This window comes from Carcharhinus amblyrhynchos, chromosome 12, assembly GCF_965287045.1.
Source record: "Carcharhinus amblyrhynchos chromosome 12, sCarAmb.v2.hapA, whole genome shotgun sequence".
NCBI lineage: Eukaryota > Metazoa > Chordata > Chondrichthyes > Carcharhiniformes > Carcharhinidae > Carcharhinus > Carcharhinus amblyrhynchos.
Genome location: NC_137335.1, coordinates 64,575,572 through 64,590,227, shown reverse-complemented (window position 1 = coordinate 64,590,227; position 14,656 = coordinate 64,575,572). Strand labels below are relative to the sequence as shown.

The window sequence follows — 14,656 nt, the reverse complement described above, 5'->3', positions numbered from 1 at the left end:
CACTGGGATGTTGCCTGGGCTAGAGCACTTCAACTATGAAGGGAGGTTGGTTAGGGTGGGGGCTCTTTTCCTTAGAGCAGAGGAGACTGAGGGAGGACTTGATTTGTGCTGTATAAAATTATGATGGACATCGTGTAGATAGGAAGGAATAAGAAGCATTCAGATGAGCACTTGAAACATCATAGCATACAAGGCTACAGACCAAATGCTGGAAAATGAAATCAGAATAGATGGGCGCTTGATTGCTGGCACAGGCATGGTTGGATAAAGGGCCTCTTTTTATTGCTGTGTAACTCTTATCAGTCAACTTTATCACAGATGCCAGGCTTATATTTTCTAAGAAGCCTAGTTAAGTTGGTAGACAAGACATCCTCTTCCAGGAGCTCTGCTGAGGTTCTCCAACAACACCATCATTTTCAAGGTGTTCACGTAGTGCATTTGTAATAACTGGATCTATCATTTTCCGATACTGACTACCCTTTTTTAGCAATAGTTTGGCCAGTAAAAAGAACAATAAAAGATTGTTCTTTTATTGAATCCAAGTCTTCCTGCAACACACTTTTCTCAGTAAGTATACATACCTGCACACCCATTTGTCTAAATATGAACTTGCAGAATGCAGCCCCTATTTCTTTAAGCTTTTAAAAATCAGTAGCCTGGTCTGCTATGAGCTCTAATTTCATCAAAGGGTATTCCTGCATCATTTCCACATGATCAACTTAAGAACTACTCTGCTGCAGTAAGAATTCTCATAACACCAGGTTAACGAGTCTTCTGACCTGATGATGGAGCAGTGCTCCGTTTGGGATTCCAAATCAATCTGTTGGACTTTAACTTGGTGTTGTGAGACTTCTTACTGTGCCCATCTTAGTCCAACACTGGCATTTCCACCTCAGGTCACCATCAATGCTGCAGTGTTAGCTTAGTGTCTTCGTAGGTAATGAAGGATGGTATTTTTATTTGTTCATGTGATCTGGGCATTGTGTCCTTAGACCCTTACTATACTCCTTCTACACATGACTGTATGGTCAAATTTCCCTCCACCTCGATTTTCCAGTTTGCTGATGACATCACCGTAGTGGGTCAGATCTCAAACAATGACAAGACTTAGTACAGGAAAGAGATGGAGGAACTGATGTGATGACAATGATCTCTCCCTCGATGTCAACAAAACAAAGGAGATAGTCATTGACTTCACAAAGCGTCGTGCCCACACCAATGAGGACAAACTGGAAATGGCCGAGAACGTCAAGTTTTTAGATATGCAGATTATCAACAACCTGTCCTGGTCCCCCTGTGCCAAAATTGTTAAGAAAGCCCACCAATGCCTCTACTTAGAAGACTAAAGAAAGTTACCATGTCTGCTATGACTCTCACTAACATTTACAGATGAACCAAGAAAGCATTATTTTTCGTTGTATCATAGCTTAGTATCGTTCCTGCTCTGTCCAAGACTGCAAGAAATTACAAAGAGTCGTGAATGAAGCTCAGCCCATCACTCAAAACAAGCCTCCCACTCATTGACACTATCTACACTTATTGCTGCCTTAGAAAAGCAGCCAGCATAATAAAGAATCCCACGCACCTTGGATATGCTCTCTTCCGTCGGGGAAGAAGATACAAAGTCCTGAGGACACGTACCAACCGACTCAAGTACAGCCTCTTCCCTGCTACCATCAGACTTGTGAATTGACATACCTTATCTTAAATTGATCTTTCTCTACACCCTAGCTGTGACTAACACTGCATTCTGCATTCTCTCCTTTTCTTTATGAACAGTATGTTTTGTTTTGTAGCACGCAAGAAACAATACTTTTCATAGTGTATGTAACAAATCAAATCAAATCCTGCTTTTCTAATTAGCTCACCAATCAGATAAAATAAATAAATGATGAAGAAAAGCATGACAAGTCTTGTACTGTATGTAACGTGCATGCCCTGAGAGAGGAGTTGGATCAGGGAAAGGCAGGGTTGCTTCAAACCTGAATGTGACAAGCAGCTGTTTGAGGATGGAGCTAAATGGTCCTGCAACCAACAGACCTCGGATAAGCTTTACAATTGTTCTGTAAGCAGTTAAGAATGATAGTCGACAGCCAAGTGATCAACAGGAGGAAGTGATGCCCCAAAATGCCCCCCGTACTCATCTTGAGCCTAGCACACAAGCGGGGTGGCACAGTGGTTAGCATTGCCGCCTCATGGCACCAGAGACCTGGGTTCAATTCCTGGTTTGGGTCACTGTGTGGAGTTCTCCCTGTGTCTGAGTGGGTTTCCTCCGGGTGCTCTGCTTTCCTCCCATAGGCTGAAAGATATGCAGGTTAGGTGCATTGTTGATGCTAAATTCTCCCTCAGTGTACCCGAACAGGTGCCGGAGTGTGGTGACTGCAATGTTGATGTAAGCCTAGGTAGAAGAGATGAAACTGAAGTGTTTCCAATTTTCTTAAGCCAACATAGCTTATTTTGGCTTCCTTGGAAGAAAAAAAACTTCAGTTGTAGCTGCTGCAGTCTAGCCAATTCTGTTTCTTCCTCCAACAAGCTGATGATTGCACTGGACACAGCAAAGTTTGTGGGACCTGACAAAACCTTGAAAGGCATAAATATCTGTAACCTGAAGCAGGTCATTTCACAAGCCATTCTGGTGTGGTATAGTTATGATTCTGACATATACCAGACAACGTAAAAGGTTGCCTAGCTATGTCCTATTCACAAAAAATAAATTAACCTGACCAACCCCTCCACCAACTTCCTGGTCAATGGCAAAGTGATATAAGAAATCGTCTGTATGGCTGATGAAGCGTTTGTTGATGGCACTAACCTGCTGGCATGCAGTTCAGGCTTTTCCAGAACGACACATCCGTGTATCTTCAAACCACATATGGATACTGATGCAAGAAATGGATGCCTCAGAGGAGATGACGTGGTGATGCACACAACAGCAAGGTATGACGCAATAAAAGTAGGGGTCAAAGTTAACTCGTGGTTAGTAACATCTGGAGAAAAAACAAATGAAGCTGCAGTGTTTTCAGTGAAGCTTGCATTGACCAGGAAGTTGGTGGAGGGGTTGGTCAGGTTAATTTATTTTTTGTGAATAGGACATAGCTGGGCAACCTTTTACATTGTCTGGTATATGTCAGAATCATAACTGTACCACACCAGAATGGCTTGTGAAATGACCTGCTTCAGGTTACAGATATTTACGCAGATTGCAACTCATCCCATTTCCTATCAGATCATTGCAGAATGCTCTCAAAAATGCAGCCACAATCCACTATTCATTCATCAAAGACTGCCCTGTACTATAAGATCTGGACTGGGGCTGTCTGCAATAGAAAATGCCTTAATTTGATGAAATACTGTGTGGTAATGTCCTGACCCACTCTTATCTCTCAATCATTACCATTAAAAAAAATTACCTGATCATTAGTGCACTATTGACTATTTGGTTCTTAGTGCATTGCTGCGTGTAAATTATTTGCTGTGATTTTCTATATTGTAACAGTAACTGCGCTTCAAAAGCACTTATTGGCTTTAAAGCGCTTTGGGATAGAATCATAGAACTCTATAGTGTAGAAAGAAGCCATTCGGCCCATTGAGTTTGCACCAACCACAATCCTACCCAGGTCCTTATCCCCATGTCCCTATGTAATTACCCACTAATCTCTCCAACCTATGTATCTCGGGATAAAAGGGGCGATTTAGAATGGCCAATCAACCTAGCCTGTATATCTTTGGATTGTGGGAGGAAACCCACGCAGACACGGAGAACGTGCAAACTCCACACAGACAGTGACCCAAGCTGGGATTCAAGCCCAGGTCCCTGGAACTTTGAAGCAACATGCTAACCACTGTACTACCATGCCACCCTGTTCTGGTGTTACAATAATACACATTTCACAACATGCATGATGAAACATTGGTTTGTTGCTTCATCCTGACTTTCATATGCTTATTATTTGCATTGTGAGGTGATGTATTGGATTGTTGCCCAAAGTTATGCCAACCCAATTTTCATTGCCTAGAAAATGGGCATTGTAGCAGGTAATTTTGGGGCAGGTACATGTAAGTGAGAGAGGAATGCCATGGTAACAACTCCATCAATTTCCTGTAATTTCCCATAATTTCTATCTTGTTTATGTTGTGTCTGTATGATACTTTAATAAACATTTGTGCCTCTGACAGCTAGATACTGTCCCAGAGGTACTATTATGTTTAAGTTACTGTTGCTGTCATTTTTTTTGCTGTTTATCTCCACCTCCTGGAACCTGTGCCATTTTATAGACATGTTCTCCTTTTGGGACTTTTCCTCCTATCGGAGATTGAGAAATAATGAAGTTAAGGTGGTTAAAGCTGCACTGCTGACATTGGTAACCGCCCCCCCCCCCCCCCCCCCCACCACCACAAACATTGCCCCTTGATCAAATACAGGCAAGAGGCCTACTCCTTGTATTTGACCCAAGAGCAGAATGTGGAGACTTCACTTCAGAGCAGTCTATTACAGAATAACACTGTCAACTGCACTGAATGCATTTTCTGCCACTAACCTTTGTGCCATGGTCATTTCAGAAGATATTGAACATAAGCCAAATGGCTGTGAACAGTTGCATCAAGCAGATTTTGAACCCATGGTTTTCTAGTGCTAGAAATTTCATCATCAACTGTGCCAATATGATACATAACTGCACTTAACTTCAGCAATTCAGTTACGTTATGGGTATGTATGCTCCTTTCTTTAATGGCCAGATGGACATTAACAAAAAGGAGTGCTACTTCCCAAGGTGCTGTTAGAATTCTGTTTCTGATTTGTAAATGTTATTGCATTTACAGTATAAGGATACATACTGTGGATGGAATGATACTAAGGATATAATATCTCAGGGTTTACCATTCTAAACTTTATGGCTCAGATGAGAAAAGGATTTTTTAGTTTTGATTTGCCTTGGCTTCTCAGCTCATTCATTAGGTACAGTCGGTGTATCTATGGTGTGTAATGCACTTTTTTCTTTTAATCTGTAATATTTCATTTTGAGCAATCTTGATATTCTTTGTAACTGAAGTTGGTGAACCAATAAATTGGTTGATCTATTTCAATATTGCATTCTCTACATACTTGCTGCAGGTCAGTATGCAGTGACAGGAAATTGGTCCTGTCTTGTTTAAGTTTACATAAATTTCTTGACATTAAATAGAACATGGTAATATGGCCAGTGCTTGAAGTGGGAGGATAAATTCACACTAATCTATGAAAATAATCTCTGGCGAATTGTCAGTCTATTCGAGAGTCTTCTCAGGAAGAAACTATATTATTTTGGAATACAGTAAAAAAAAATTAAATTGAGGCATGATATCTAGTAAATGTGACATACTTGGAAGGAATTGATGACAATAAACTTGTGGTTCCCAAACCTCTCTAATACTGCCATTTTCCCAGTCATATTGCTGGTCTTTTATTGAGTAATTGGAGACTGATTAGTCATCAACTCCATTATCATTGTATCATGTGACTTCCTAGATGACAGAAGGCGAATGAGATGGACATTAGTTTGTTTTCATTTGGAAATCACTTTTATTATGCTTGAAGGAAGTAACTTAGCTTTGGTACTTAATAGTATGCTGTTACGTTAAAACTGTTAAATGTTCCTAATGTACATTATCTTCTAATATTATAGTATTTAAATTTGCCCTGAAGTTCTCAGGGAGTGGTCTTTAAGAGGAAACTCAGTTCACCTGAGTACATCCCTTTTGCTTTTAATGTACCAAGTGTTCTGTGGGGCCCATTGGAAGACAAGTGGAAAACTGCATGCTTTCTTGTAACCAATAAAATGTTGTGTCATAAAATCTGTAGGAGAGTGTAGCTTTTTGTATATTGAAATGTGCAGTCAGTGGCAAGATCTTCTGTCTGTGTGAAATATTCTTCTGTGTTGGATCATCTTGATGTCTATATATCTCTGTGTCCACATACATCCATTATAGAAACCAAGTTGTTCCCATATTTACACAGTGTGCAAGGATTATTGTATGCTAAAAATCATCAGGTTAGACAGCAGCTAGGGGGAGAGAGAGCAACAGAGTTAATGTTTCAAGTTGCTAGCCAGTTGTCAGAACCATTTTGATGAAAAGTTATCAGCCTGAGAAGTTAACCCTCTTTTTCTAGAGTCCAGACGACCCATCGTAGTCATCTGGACTTGAAACATCAGCTCTTTTCTCTCCTTTATAGATGCCGCCAAACCTGCTGAGATTTTCTAGCATTTTCTCTTTTGGTTTCAGATTCCAGCATTTGCAGTAATTTGTTTTTAACCCTTTTTCTTTAAATGTTGCCCGACCGACTGCGTATTTGCAACAATTTGGCTTCTTTTGGATTTATGGCTGTTTGTTGTGTAGGATAAAGATGCATTAGATATCATATTTTTAATAGGGACCTTTGAAATGCAATTGTGTATTTAGTGTTTGCAAATATCTTTGATAGTTAATGAGTTCCAAATGTTAATAAAAGACTGTAATGACTATATAAAACAGTAAAAAAACACTTTACATAAGGTTTAGGCACCAAACAGGCAATTTGGCCCAACCAGTCCATGTTGACATTTATACTCCAGTAAGGACCCCATTATTTTTGCTACCATTAATGTTAAGCTGATAGGTCAGTAATTCCCTGGATGTGTTCTGTCCTCTTTAAATATAAGTACCATATTAGCTAGCTGTAAGTTTATTTACCTGGTCGTATACCCTTTTCCTAATGAATTACTCAATTTGTACAACGTATCTGCTAACTCTTCCCTAGATTCTTTTAAAATGTGTTGATACAATGTATTTCGACCAAGGATGTTTCCTTCTGGGTTTATTCAGTACATCCCTTCTTTGTTTTAAATGTGTTTATAATATTATTCATTTCATCATCCAAAGTCATCTCCAATATCAAAATGAAATATTTATTTAATATTTCTGCAGCTCTTTATAGTTACCTGTGTCTTTCATTGTTTCACCTGATTCTATCCAACCTTCTGTTTCAAAAATTATGCCTGTAAAATATTTTACTGTCTTTTTTATGTTTCTTGATCATTTACTTTCATAGTTCCTCTTTTTTTTAACTTCTCTCCTGATCTGTGTTCTTCCTTCTTGTGTTCACCACTGCTGAATCATTTTCAATGGTTTCTCATCCTGTTCTTGCACCACTACCTCTGATCGATCCTTGGCCTTTCTATTTCTCATGTTCATCCTGCCCCTCAGTGACATCATCCAAAGGCATAACATTAGTTTTCACATCTATGCTGATGACACTCTCTGATCACCACTACCTTTCCTCAACTCCTCCATTGCTGCTAAGTTATCAGACTGCTTATCTGACATCCAGTACTATATGATCAGCAATTTCCCCCAATTAAATATTGAGCAGACCAAAGCCTTTGCTTTGTCAATGATACCTTCAGCAGGGATCCAAACCTAGAGTTTCAACCTCCTTTTATTATTGCTTTGCCCTGGAACACATATGCAAAAAACTTTCCACATGATTTTTCAGGTACCCAGCCATGCCACTGCTTCATAGTCTGTATTAAGATGTTACCAACTTTAGGATCATTGCAGATGTCTGACCTCTCACTAGCTAATGTCTTCAGTTCTGCACCTTGCAGCCCTGGCTTTAACTGGGAGCTTCCCACTGCCCCTTCTTTTAACTTAAGTGAATAGTACCAGATTCCGGTTGGTTGTTCCTTTGACTTCAGCCTCCCTTGGACTTTCCTCTTTTTCACTCCCTAATTTCTGGGACTTTCTCCTTCAATTTCTGTAGCTTGCTTTCTATCTTGTTGTCCTGCCTGTACTGGAAAGCTTTCTGCCTCTGGGTAGCCAGGTTCGAAACTGAATCTAACTGCTTCTGCTTTCTCAGCATGGGCCTCTGGTTGCTAAGCAACATCTGTTTTTAAAAACCCTACAATTGCTTTTATATCTTAAACCCCTCATTACAATGCTGGCAATGTTTAAAGTGAAACTAAACATATAGACTTGTAGACACCTTTGTTTAACATGAAGCTGAACTGAAGTTTTAACCCCTAGCACACAAATATTGGAACACAAATTAATCTTGTACTTTATTCCTAATACACTCAATATAAGTATTAATCACTTAAATTCATCTATATTTCCTAACACGTATTCAGTATTGAGTTGAGCTGCTGATCTCATGGAATTATAGGCCGGTTAGTTTAACGTCTGTTGTAGGTAAAATGTTAGAATCTGTCATCAAGGAGGAAATAGCGAGGCATCTTGAGGGGAATTGCTTGATAGAGCAGACGCAGCACGGTTTCGTTAAGGGGAAGTCATGTCTGACAAATTTATTGGAGTTCTATGAGGATGTGTCTAGGGCGGTGGATAGAGGAGAGCTGGTGGATGTGGTCTGTCTTGATTTTCAGAAGGCATTTGACAAGGTACCTCACAAGAGGTTATTGCAGAAGGTAAGGGGGCATGGAGTTGGGGGTAGGGTGTTAGCGTGGATAGAGGATTGGCTGTCAAATAGGAGGCAGAGAGTGGGGGTCAATGGGTGCTATTTGGATTGGCGGTTGGTGACTAGTGGAGTGCCCCAGGGGTCGGTGCTGGGGCCTCAGCTATTTACCATTTATATAGATGATCTGGAGGAGGGAACCGAGTGTATGATGTCGAAATTTGCTGATGACACCAAGATTGGTGGAACGGCAAATTGCGCGGAGGGTTTGGAGAGTCTGCAGAAGGATCTAGATACGCTGGGCGAATGGGCCAGGAACTGGCAAATGGAATTTAATGTTGGCAAGTGCGAGGTGGTCCACTTTGGTAGGAATAATGGTAGGAAGGACTATTACTTATGTGGTGAAAAACTGCAGCAGGCGACGGTGCAGAGGGACCTCGGGGTCCTTGTGCATGAGTCGCAAAAACCCAGCCTGCAGGTGCAGCAGGTGGTCAGGGAGGCAAATGGGATGCTGGCCTTCATAGCGAGGGGGATTGAATATAAAAGTAGGGAGGTCTTGCTGCGGCTGTATAGGGCATTGGTGAGGCCGCAGCTGGAGTACTGTGTGCAGTTTTGGTCGCCGTACTTACGCAAGGATATTTTGGCCTTGGAGGGAGTGCAGAGGAGGTTTACTAGGCTGATGCCGGAGTTGAGGGGGTTGACCTATGAGGAGAGGCTGAATAAACTAGGCTTGTACTCGTTAGAGTTTAGAAGAATGAGGGGAGATCTCATTGAGACATATAAGATGATGAATGGGATGGATAGGATAGAGGTGGAAAGACTCTTCGCACTCAGAAAGGACAGTAGGACTAGGGGGCACAGCCTCAAGATAAAGGGGGGGCGGTTTAGAACGGAGTTGAGGAGGAACTTCTTCACTCAAAGGGTGGTGAATCTCTGGAATTCTCTGCCCATTGAGGTGGTGGAGGCTGCCTTGCTAAATATTTTTAAGACACGGGTTGATGGGTTTTGATAAGAGAGGGGATTAAGGGTTATGGGGAGAGGGCGGGAATGTGGAACTGAGCCACGACAGATCAGCCATGATCTTATTGAATGGCGGGACAGGCTCGAAGGGCTAGATGGCCTACTCCTGCTCCTATTTCTTATGTTCTTTTGCCATCACTCAGATTGGTATTTTGACCTTTCATAACAGCTCACCTGCTGTTGAACCTCTCATTCTGCCTTTGCTGCAGTCTGTACTTATTCCAATGCACCCCTGCTTTGTCTTCCTTATTCAAAGCTCCTTAAGCTTGGGGTGAACCAATATGCTGTTGCCCGTGTCTTAACTTACAGTAAGTTCCATTTCATCATCACCCCTGTGCTTGCTGACTTGCATATTTTCCTGGTCAGACATTTTCTTGACTTTAAAATTCCAGGCCTTGTTTTCAGATCCCTCCTTGGCCTTGTCCCTTTGTCATGTCTTTCACCATCACAGCTGTCAGAGATATCTGTGCTTTTACACTTTATGATACTTCTATATCACACTTTGGATGGTTTTGTTGCATTAAAGTTTATTTATTAGTGTCACAGTGGGTTTACATTAATACTGCAATGAAGTTACTGTGAAAATCCCCTAGTCGCCACACTGTTGTGCCTGTTCAGGTTCACAAATGGAGAATTTAGCATAGCCAATTCACTTAACCAGCACATCTTTTGGACTGTGGGAGGAAACTCGTGCAGACACAGAGAGAACATGCAGACTCTGCAAAGATAGTGACCCAAGCCAGGAAATGAACACAGGTCCCTGGTGCTGTGAAGCAGCAGTGCTAACCATTGTGCAACTGTGCCGAGGCATTAAATTAAGTCATTGGCAATAATTCTCTCGCCGCTTTATTCACCAGGGAATCTGATTACTGTTTAGTTTGTCTTTTCTGTTTAATATAACCTATTTTTCCTACAATCTACTGAACACATTTTCCATTGTAACTTTGCTTCGTTGTTTGTCAATAATGTTTTCAGAAATTCTATTCCCTGCCCCTCAAAATGAGCTATTCTCCAGTCTATTGGCATTTTTTAGTGATACTTATGTTCTTAGAATCATAAAATCCTGCAGTGCTGAAGGAGGCTATTCGGCTCATCAAGTCTGTGTCAACCACAGTCCCACCCAGGTCCTATCCGCATAACCCTGTGCACTTACCCTAGCTGCTACTCCTGACACGAAGGGGCAATTTAGCATGGCCGATCTACCTAACCCACACATCTTTTAGCTGTGGAAGAAAACTGGAGCGTCCGGAGGAAACAGACACAGACATGAGGAGAACTGCAAACTCCGCACAGACAGTGACCCAAGCTGAGAATTGAACCTGGATCCCTGGCTCTGTGGGCAGCAGCGCTAATCACTGTGCCACCGTGTCACCCTATCATCATCTTGAAGCATATAATGTTACCCTCACTATTGCCCAGATGTACCTACTTTTTACTTTCACCTGCTCTGGTCTATTCCCCTTACTAGATCTAATAATAATTTTTTTCTTGATGTACTTTTTACATATTGAGTTAGAGAGAAATCTTGCACACATTGTATCAACTCTATTATCCCTTTATATGTAACCCTTGTTCAGTTAATATCAGGATAGTTAAAAACCTGGTTACAAAAGTATTTCTTTTTAACTCTAACAAAAGTTCTGCTTCTATTTTGGTGAATTCTTTCCATCTCTTAGTTTCCATTGCATCCTGCTACTGCCTTCAAGCTTGAAGGCTTCTCTCCAGTTTTAAGCGCTTGGTCCCAGCAATTAACTGCTGCAGAAAAATCACAATGAGTGCTTGATACCCACATAGCGCAGGCTGTTGACCCACCTTTGTGCCTTGCAGCATAGTTCAGAAGCCAACAGGTAAAATTCTGCCCCATGTCTCAGTAATCCCCATTGTGTCTGGTTCCTTCCAAGCAATATTGCCTCCAGCTCCCCTGTTTTATTACAGGTATGGTGCTCATTGCATGCAGTTTAACTAATTTTTAATAGAATTTCCTTCTACTTTATGTTTAACCACCTTTTTGAACTCGTATTCTGGAACTCTAATTACTCCAATGCCTTCTCTTTCCTTCTTCCATATGCTCTTTTTTCTTGGTTAGTTTGCATTTCACTTAATGTTTCTTGTAGCGCCTCCCTCACTATGCTGATTTGTTATTTGTCAGCAGTGGTTGTTCTGGGAGCACTTTCGCCTCTGAGCTCAAGTTCCGGTTTCAAGTTCCACTCCAGGGTTTCATTATAATAACCATGGCTGATATACCACTGCAGTACTGAGGGAATGCTGCACTGTTGGAGGTGTTGTCCTTTGGATGAGACTTTGAACTTGGGCCCTACCTTCCTGCTTAGGTGGATGTAAAAAATCCCATGACGTTATTTTCAAGAGTGGAGACATTATCCCTGATGTGCTGGGGCAATATTTATCCCTCAATCAATATCACCAAAACAGATAATCTGGTCATCATCACATTGTTGTTTGTGGAAATTTGCTGGTGTGCAAATTGGCTGCCAGATTTCCTATATTACAACAGTAAAAGCACTTTGAGACATTCGTTGGCTATGAAAGACCCTGTATAAATGCCCTTTTTTTTTGTTTAAAAGCTTCTGGCCCAGCCCTCCCAAGTTTCTGTTTATTAAGGGCAAACTTACTACCCAATTAGGAAGTTATCTTTAAATTAGAAATTGATGATGTGTTGGGTTCAGGCTAGTTGAATTTGTAACATAAATATTGCAATTAAAACAAATGGGTTTAAATTATAAAAGGTAAATTACTTCAATTTCATGTGCAAATTAGGAAATGGGTTGAAAATCCCGTTGTTAAGCCTCTTTCTTACCTTCAAATTGAAAGGGAATTTATTTTTAAGTAGGAACCAGAGATTTAAATACCTGTTAAAATGCACTGAAAACAATGGAGATAATTTTGAAATATGTTTTAAAAACAAATTGTCACCTGACCAATTTTATGAATGTGACTGATCCTATGACTAACCTGTGGTGTGATGTTCTCAATGCATGTTAATAGTGAAACTGTAATTTGTTTGTGTAGGGAAGTCGAGACAACATGAGCATTGTATTGGTCTGCTTCCCTAATGCTCCCAAGATTTCTGAAGAGGCAGTGAGGAAAGATGCTGAACTGGATAAGTACCTGGAGGCACGTGTTGAAGGTAGGACATATTTTGTCTGCTTGTTGAATGCAATAATTTTGAGATTTATCTTTACAAAGAATCAGTAATTTGATCATTTTTTTCATTTTAGAAGGTTCTGCAGAAGGAAGAAATATGTTTTAACACTTTATCCTCAATATGTCAAAGATCTCGTCTTCCTGTGTGCTCTGTTATGACAGAATGCGTAATTAACAAAAATAATCCAGAAAATGTGTTGCTTCGATGAAAGTTTTTGATACCGATGAAAGAAATGGACACAGTCAGATTATCTTCTCTATTTCCTGTTAAGAACTTGAAAGCTCCCTCTGTTAATTCTCAAGAAGCATGCCTGAGCCACGTAACTTTTATTTTGGTTTACTGTTTTCCTTGCACCAATCACTTTACTTCATGTTTCCAGATCTACCACCAAGACTTGTGAGCAGCATTGCTTTGTTTAAAATGTACTACTAGTGGAGAGAAGCCTGATCAAATGCTTGTTTAGATATGAGGTAGTTCCTAGGTTTTCTGATGTTGAGAAGATGACTATATAATGTTTGTGTTTGCTAGACTGAGAAAGTCATCACAAGTTTAAATCTGTAATCATTGGATGTGCATACCTAGGAGCACTGTCAACAAGGCCAGTGTTGCCTAAAACTGAATCCTTTTAAGGACGTGCATAAGAATGTAAGAAATAGGAGCAGAAATAGGCCATTCACCCCATGGAGCCTGATCCACCAGTTCATGAAATCATGTCTGTTCCTCAAACTCAACTCCATATTCCAAAAAGATTCACTGTCAGTCTTGAATAAAATCAACAACTGAACATTTACAGCCTCCAGATACAGATTTCCAAAGATCCATGACCCTCTGCATGAAGAAATTTCTCCCTCTGTTTGAAACGGTTGTCATGTTATCCTGAGATTATGTCCCCTAGTGATACAGTAATTCCAATTTTTTTCTTTTCCAAGAGTAGTTCATTATCTGGCTCTCAACCATCAGATATATTCACAGATGTGGTGCCTTCTGAGAATGAGCAGTTTAGTCGGGATAATTGCATGAATCCTGATTAGGTTACAATTTTCTAGATGAAGTTGACTGTTATAAAAAAGATGTAGATTCAGAGAGAATGTTGACAGTTACCCCAGGTTAATTTGATTCCGAGATGTGGAAAGTGCCGAAAGGTGGATTTTATAATGGTGACAGTCAAGCCAACCTTTCTGTAGGATGTCTGTTTTTGCAATTACTTTCAAGTGCTTCATGCTGCAGTAGATGTACAATTATCAAGTCAGCTGAACTCCACTGAATGGGTGAGCACTGGGACTTCTTCCTTCCCTTCTCCTTGCAATGAGAAGAAAAGACAAAAGGTTATTTCTTGCCAGTCATCATTTGTCATTTAAGGAAGGAATTAATCATCTATAGAAGTTATTATAAACAGCCATTTTATGTCGCTTTTGATGATACTTAGCATGTCAGTGGAGTGAAGAAATAAAAACAGAGCAACATATTCTGTGGGGGAACAGGGTGCAACTCTGGTAGTATAGCACTCCCTCAGTACTGCTGTGAAGTGTCCGCTGTATGGGTTAAAATACATATTTTATTCCTCAAGGATTTTTTTTTGGATATTCCCAAGGGCTACTTTATGATTTGGGCAGGGTTAGAATGTGTCTATATAAATGCATGGCATATAGTGAACAAAACTTTGAAACTGAAAGCTGAAATTGCTCTATTGGGATATAACATTATAGCATTGACAGAAATATAGTTCAAGCCAGAATAATACTAGAAACTTAACACCCTAGGTTATAAGATTTATAGTAGAAACAAGGTGAATTGAAGGGTGTAGCAGTCTTGGGCAAAGGTAGTATCATAGCCCTTAAATGGGATGCAGTTCCTGAATTAGAATCTGTATGGTTGGAGATGAGAAACAGGAAGGGAGCAGTGACTTTGTTTGGTATTTATTATTGACCTCCAAATAGAGGGGAGGAAGTAGAAGAGAGCATATGTTGGCAGATTATCGAAACCTGCAGGACAAGTGGCGTTGTGATAGGAAAAGTAATAGAAAATATAGACTAGGAAAAGGGTAGCGT

The 14,656-nt window shown here is 40.4% G+C and overlaps 1 protein-coding gene across 4 annotated transcripts in view; it reads left to right on the top strand.

The window, feature by feature from the left end:
• Positions 1-14,656, top strand: part of ppm1ba (protein phosphatase, Mg2+/Mn2+ dependent, 1Ba) — a 129,915-nt gene that overhangs the window by 89,048 nt on the left and 26,211 nt on the right. For all 4 annotated transcript variants that reach the window (XM_080200646.1, XM_080200643.1, XM_080200644.1 and 1 more), the window contains exon 3: positions 12,473-12,590. In XM_080200646.1, the coding sequence (XP_080056772.1) occupies positions 12,473-12,590 (118 nt within the window). The remainder of the gene's footprint in view (positions 1-12,472; positions 12,591-14,656) is intronic.